The sequence below is a fragment of the Gavialis gangeticus genome, unplaced genomic scaffold (assembly GCF_001723915.1).
Source record: "Gavialis gangeticus isolate Ggan-Ray unplaced genomic scaffold, GavGan_comp1, whole genome shotgun sequence".
Taxonomy (NCBI): domain Eukaryota; kingdom Metazoa; phylum Chordata; order Crocodylia; family Gavialidae; genus Gavialis; species Gavialis gangeticus.
In genome coordinates, this window is record NW_017729006.1 from 26,534,195 (window position 1) to 26,541,273 (window position 7,079).

At 41.2% G+C, this 7,079-nt stretch overlaps 1 protein-coding gene across 7 annotated transcripts in view; it reads left to right on the forward strand.

Annotated features, from left to right (window-relative positions):
- BBS9 (Bardet-Biedl syndrome 9) overlaps positions 1 to 7,079 on the forward strand; it is a 573,789-nt gene that overhangs the window by 439,545 nt on the left and 127,165 nt on the right. The window contains exon 24 of one of the 7 annotated variants that reach the window (XM_019509027.1): positions 1,680 to 2,717. The exons of the other annotated variants lie outside the window; for them this stretch is intronic. Coding sequence (XP_019364572.1) covers positions 1,680 to 1,705 — 26 coding nt within the window. The 3' untranslated portion in view covers positions 1,706 to 2,717. Of the gene's footprint in view, positions 1 to 1,679; positions 2,718 to 7,079 lie in introns of those variants that run through there. 7 annotated transcript variants of the gene reach the window in all.

The window sequence follows — 7,079 nt, forward strand, 5'->3', positions numbered from 1 at the left end:
CTTGTGTGGGGGCTGTAAGCCCCTGTGGGAGGGCAGCAAAATATATATTCATGTATTCATGAATTCCTGAAACCATGTATTTAGAGTTCACTTTATTATTATGATAAGAGGCTCTAGTAGGCTTCCACATTGGTTTAATGCTGTAGATATATCAATAAAACATTGTTCAACTGTATGCTGTTTCTGTTTCACTCTCTGTCTCTCTTTATAGTGGTGTCTTGTTTTACTTGTGGAGGAATATGGATTTTGGGATTTTTTTTATCAGGGATTTTTCAGTTTTCCAATAGGGAACACCAGAATTCCTGCTAAGGAGGTCAGTGGCAGGACTCTGCCTACTCAGAGCTGGCACTTTGGACCCAGCTGGCTGTGGCTGACCTCCTGGCCAGATGGGGCCAGGAGGACATGCTTTGACAGTTCAAAACAGGCCAGCACACTGGGTACATCTTCCACATGATAGCTGCCCAGATGGCAGGGGACACACATTGCAGTAGTGCTGCAAAGAGGCCAACTCTGCAGCCACAGCCCACTGGCAGCTGGCCCAGAGGAGCCAGATGCCTCTACTGTCTGTGCAGTCCCCATCCGGGTCTGGCAGGTGAGCAGCAGGTCACAGCCAGGCAGCAGCCCCCACTACCAGGCTGCTGCAGTGGGTAAAGGGTACAGGGAACTCTCAGGGCTGCTTTGGCAGTCCATCTTGCACAAAGGGTAGTATCCCCAGGTACCAGATGGCTGGGCCCCAGAAGTTCCTGAGGGTGAGTAGCCCTGAGCTACTTGCCAGGGCAGCTTTTTATACTGATGGGGCCAGAACAGGGTAGTTTTTTATACTGCTGGGGACAGCACAGGTACTGGCCCCGGGCTCTAGCTCCCCCTGGCTGCAGATCCAGGAGGAGCCCCCAGGGTTATTTTGCCCCAAGTGGCACAATTAGCTCCACAACAAAGTACATGTCCAAGCATGTGCACTGAGGCAAAAAGCCCTGGCTAAAATTTGCACCGCTTCTATTTGAGCTGCTGCAAGTGCATGTGCTTGCATGTGTGGACGTGCCCCATGGGTCCTTTTCTTTAGTATTGCAGTCCTGCTAGCTGTTTTCCATTTTGATTAGTCCTTTTTAGTGTAGTGTAGTATGGTACTTTGTACTTGTCCTTATTGACTTGTCCTATTTATTTCAAATTGTTTTTCCAATTTATCAAGGCGATATGAATCCTGTCTTTGTCTTCTAAACTATCTGGTACCCCACTTAGCTTGATAACATCAGCAAATTTACAAAATATGTACTCATTATCATCCTCCCCCATCATTAACTAAGCTATTGAACGGTACTGGATTCTAGACAGACCCTTGGGAAGCCCCAATTGTACTTCCTCCCAGTTTGACATTTTGTATCGTGAATTGCCTACTTTAACTCGCTAACAAGTAAATGTTAACATTATGCCTTTCTGCTCTTTGCTGTTTCTATGCAATAACTGTGCACAGTTACTTGTACCCCGTACAAAGAAAAACAGTCATCCTAACAACAAACTCTTTGTAATGTGTTCAGATTTCACTCTTGTGATGGAGTCGCTGAAGTAAGTCCGACTCATCTTTTTATGAATATTGCCTTGGATGAGGCATATCCCAGTTAAGCTGCATAGAATGGCTGTTGTAAGTAGCCAATAGCTTATTAAGACTATGGTTTCATTGGTAGTCCTGCTGGTTGGCTCAGAAATCTGAAACAGGAGTTGTAATGAACTTGCAAGTCTTTAAGTGCAAGGAAGACAGGCTTGATCTTTGGAATGATTTCTGAACAGCTCATAAACAAAATCTAAGAGCACCTCAGCACTAACACCACTCTGCCACCTACAAGATTTATGATTGGCCAAGGTAAAGTGTATCCACTTAGGCTGCTGGAAACTGCTAGAGTGGAGGTGCATTAGGATAAATGGATAAAATTGGGTAACACATTGCTTAAGATGGCTGATTTGTGAGACATACACATATTTCTATTGCTTTTATATTTCAGGACTGAAGGTAATGTGGTCATTAATCAATAATTCTCTTGATAGATTTAAATGGAAATGGGGGGGCAAACAGCATTAAGGCAGAATCTGTGGTGCATGGCTCCCTTAATAAATAAAAGAGCTTGCCACTTATATTGTGCCTTCTATCCAAACAACTCAGAGATTTACAAAGGTACTTAAGTAATGCTAATTTTAAAGAGGGAATTGAGATATGAACCGCTGTGATTCATTCAAAGCCACACAAAGTCCGTAGCAGGGTCAGGATCAGAGCTCAAGCCTTATATTTTCAAGGTACCCTAATTCAGGGATGTGAGACTCTACTGGTCCTGTGAACAAGACAAGGGGTGCAGGGCTGGTATGTAGGCTAGATTGGGCCCACAGCTGGCCCCATGTGCTGAATCCAGTGTGCTAGGCCTGGCTGGTATGGATGCCACATGCAGCGCGTGCCCTGGACTGTCCCCACATGCTGCTTGCAGCATGCACACTGGCTCCAGCCCTGCTTACCATGTGTCCTGTGCCTTGGTCCATGCATAGTGTGTGGCAAATACAGGGTGCATGCTGCACATGGCATGCCTTCCTGGTCCAGACTGGCCCTATACGCTGGATCCAGTATAGCTCTTGGGCCTGATCCAGACCAACTTTGGATCCAGTGGACCGAAGTGGTCTGGTGCAGGCAGCACGTGCCCTGGCCTGCACCAGATCATCACTGCATGCAGCATGTGCCAGCCCCAACCCCATGAATAACATGGGGCTGGTCTTGGGTGCATACCACATGTGGCACCTGAACCAGACTGGCCCTGAGCTCTGGATCCAGCATGTGCAGGCAGTTTATGGGCCTGATCCAAACCAACCCCAGATCCAGCATGTAGGGCCCACACACATTGTGCAGCGCACATCCCAGACTGGTCCCACATGCTGTGTTCAGCATGTGTGCCAGTTCCACCCCTGCACTGTGTGCAGTACATGCCAAACATGCTCTGTGAGCTGCCTGCAGCATAGGTCTGGGGCCAGCTCATGCTGCATGCAGTGCATGGGACTGGTGGGGGATCCACAGGTAGCACTGCAGGCCTGATGATAGGGTTTCACAGGCCAGATCCAGCCTGTGCGCCATACCTTTGACACCCCTGCCTTAGTTCATGATACCTCTGTTGCATTGGTTAACTTCCTAATAAAACAAACTTATGAAAGCTATGAAAAGTGGTCTTTGATTTTTGAGTGCTCAACCTCAGATACCTTGAAGGATGCCTGATTTTTTTCTCTCACACCTATGTTATTTTGGAAAGCACACCTGGTTACATATTAATCATGAAATTCCACCCATTTCTCAGATCTGTTTCCTAAGATGATAAATCAAATTGCATAATGACTTTGTAAGCAATCAGTAATATTTCAGTGCAAAATTTATTTCCATGAAAGATCTAATTTGCATGCACATGGTATTTGTGTTCTTACTTTATATTTACTTTGCCTACATCTGTATGCAAGCATCTAAATGAGAAAATTATGTTTAAAACATAAGGAACATTTTGTTTTTTGAACATTTTGTTTTCATTTTTAAATTCTTAAAAACCATGTTGTGGTTTAGAAAATCCAAAGAGCTAATAACTAAAATAATGTGGGGATAAAGTCTTTCCTCTGCAAAATATTAACCTATGTCAGAAATGATGGTGGACTGCAAGATGCTTGGTATGATTGATGCCTATATTTTGCCTGGCATTTATATTAAAGGATCGTATCACACCCCAATCCATCTGGTCCATTAGCCTTCATGTTCAGGGCAGTGGTGCCAAATGAAAAGTCATTTAAAATGCTGATGGCAGATTATTTTATTGTTTATAATTTCTGACTTTACAGATGCTCTATAAACAAGCGATTTTACCCCTGGAAATCCAAATGTAGTCTTCTGGACTTTTTTCAGAGTAAATGCATAAAAAGGTCTGACCCAAGAATGAACAAAGAAATGAACACGCACGCATGCACGCACGCGCACGCTTGAAACACAGGTCAGGTTCATCTAATTATTTGCTGTAATCTGTGAATATTTCAGCAATCCTTAGTCAACTTCTATTTTCAGATGGAATCTTCCTGAAAATTAAAATTCAAGAATGTTGCCAAATCTACTAATAAATCTGCCACTTTGATGCATATGGAAAAGCTGTTTCATCTTTTAATTGGTACCAACTTCACCCTTTTAGATTTGGTCACAGTGTTTTTTGTCAGGGCAGACTAAAAGTTAATGTTCTTCACCAAGTATCCTTTTCTCTGTCGTCTCCCTCCTTTTAACTTCCTTTTTGTATTTTCAGAGTCAGACTGTAAGTGAGATAGTTTATGAGTGTCAAAATGGCTATTTGAGTGGGGAGGGTGTTGTATAGATTGAGCCTCCTGTTTTATCTAATGTCAAACTTTCAGGGTTTATTTTTTCCCCAAAAATCTAAGGTAAGTCCTTGAGTTCACCACTAGACAGAAAGCTGAGAATTCTTGCATCGTTTGCTTAGATATAGTTTTATAATATTTGTCTCTAAGTAGTAATTGTTTTTTCTTCCACAGTGCCATTTGAGTCCACTGTCTCCACAAACATACCAAGTTTCTGATTTTTTTTTTTTTTTTTTTTTTTTTTTTTTTTTTTTTTTTTTAACTGTATCAGTTCAGCTTAGTCCTGGTTACTGTCTTGTATGCCCTTAAGATATTCATCTGATAGCAGACTATCCAGAGTATACACATGTTTTCCAGTTGTGGCTTGGGACATTGGAATTTGTTATAGTTCCTACTCTATCACTGCTATTCCAATATAAGAAGACAGATTGGATGCAAAGTCTGAAAAATTACTGTAGAATTGAGTTTGTCCAGTTTGCTCCATGATAAAGTTGTGCTGTGAAAAAGCGAATTCTAGCTATAATATTCGTCAGTTCCTCAACTGTTGTTTTTCTTCATCCCAAGGCCTGGTTCAGAAAAGCATTTTTGCCAGTGAGTAACTTTCCTCTATCTCTAAATTCATTGTCTACTCAGGAAAGTTCTAAAATATATGCTTAAGTCTTTGCCTTAATCAGGACCCTGGCCAGCCACCAACTTTCTTTATATGGGACCTCATTTTGCATCCTTGCAGCAAATAGGAAATTCGCCATTGATATCAGTAAGAACAAGATCAGATTTATGGTCAGATATTTCTTGTCTCCCATGATCAGTTCTTTCTTCACTGTCACAATTTGGATCATACTGTTAGCAAATGAACCATATTCAATTAGTGTTAGCAGTCCCTTTTTAGATATGCATTTAATTTTTTTTAAATTTACTTTCTACAACAGTAAAGTTTCAGACAGGGCCTACATGTTAAGTTGTGGTACTTGCAATGAATATGACACAAGGATAAGTTTAAATGTCTGGTAGGTTTTCACAGATTGTAGAGGGTGTGAATTAAATGTATATTTTGGAAAAGTGTTTTTCCCAAGGAATAACATCAAGGACCAAATTCATTGAGTTCCACCAGGGATTAATTAAGCTTTGATGTTAAGAAACTGGGGACAACTTCTCATTGGTTTGGTGTCTGCTTTGAAGATGAAAATGTATGAGAGTGATTCTACAGAGTTTACAAATCACCAGAGTGTGTGTGAATATAGTTCTGAAGTAGTCTGCTGCCACTGTATTAAATTTCAGGTCCTGCTCTATATATAAAAGCAGTGAATATTTATAATGTCATGTTTTTGCATATGTTTCCCTGACTGCTGTGTATCTCGAGCATTGTTTCAATATGCAGGATCTGAAAAAAATGGGGAGGGTGAGGTGGGGGGGATGTTTGATGTGTAAATTATGGAGCCCTAACATTGTAGCTGCACAGGTTCTAGCTTTTTAGCAGCAATGAAGTGGCTGGGGGTGTATAAACTAAGAATTATCTAGAACTGGCAATCTGTTATATTCCTGTTGAGAGGTTTCAGTGATAAAAGGTTAGCCAACCTGACCCCTGGATGACAATGGAAATCGTAGAAACATGTGCTAGTAGATCTGTAACCTTATTCCAGTTATAGGCAATAGCTCATCATACCACCTTGTACATTCTTTATGAAATCTTCAACAATAAACGTTGTAAAAAGATTACATAAAGTTATAGTGGTTTCTGTCAGGAAAAGAAGGGTGATGGTTGTGAACAGTTCAGCCTGTGGCAATTTTCTGCTTTTTTAGACCTGAGATTGACATTTGTAGATAGTTTTTTACATCAGCAATTTCATTTGTTATTAGTAATCTCATCTGTTTGGATGGTATAGGAGATGCTCAGGAAGGACAAGGACATTCTTAAAAGTTTTGAAAAGCTTTTTTCCTTTTGTTTGTTGTAAACTTTTTCAGAATCTGCCTAAAAATCTATTTTGTAGGTAGGTAATGTGATTGTAACATCCTCTCTAGTGATCAGAAAAATGGCAATTTAGTGTGGATATGACATTCTAACTTATCATTTCATGATGCAAGATACAGAATGTGAAACCATTGCACTGCACCTTCTTATCATTTGTTTTGAAGAGGAACCTTTAAGAGTTGTAAAAACTGAATAAATTGTCATCTTTCTATCAAAAAGCTAGAATTAGGAAAGTTCAGTGGAATCAAACTTGCTAAGATTATCCATTTTCACTGAAATGGTTACTGTTCAAAGCGGATGGAAAATTGAAGCATTTTGTGTTGTGTTGTATTTTTTTTTGCTGCTATTTTCTTATTTGTAGTCTGATGAAGCATTGCTCATAGATTAAACACTTCCAACTTTTGTATCTAATTAAGTCACTCTTGGTGCCCTTCTACACATGAAGGTAAATGCACAATGCACAAGCTAATTCTATTCCATCTCAGAGGAAAGGCAGCAAGAGGGCACGGCAGCCCCACTGGCTCTCCAGGGATCTAGCAGACCTCCTGAGGCTAAAAGGAAAGGCCTACAAAGGATGGACGATGGGATTCACCTCCAAGGAGGAATACGCTGCACTGGTCCAGTCCTGCAGGGAGTGAACCAGGATAGCCAAGGCTGCAACTGAACTGCAACTAGCTTCGAGCATCAAGGACAATAAAAAGTCCTTTTTCAGATATGTGGGGAGCCAGACGAAAAGCAAGGGCAA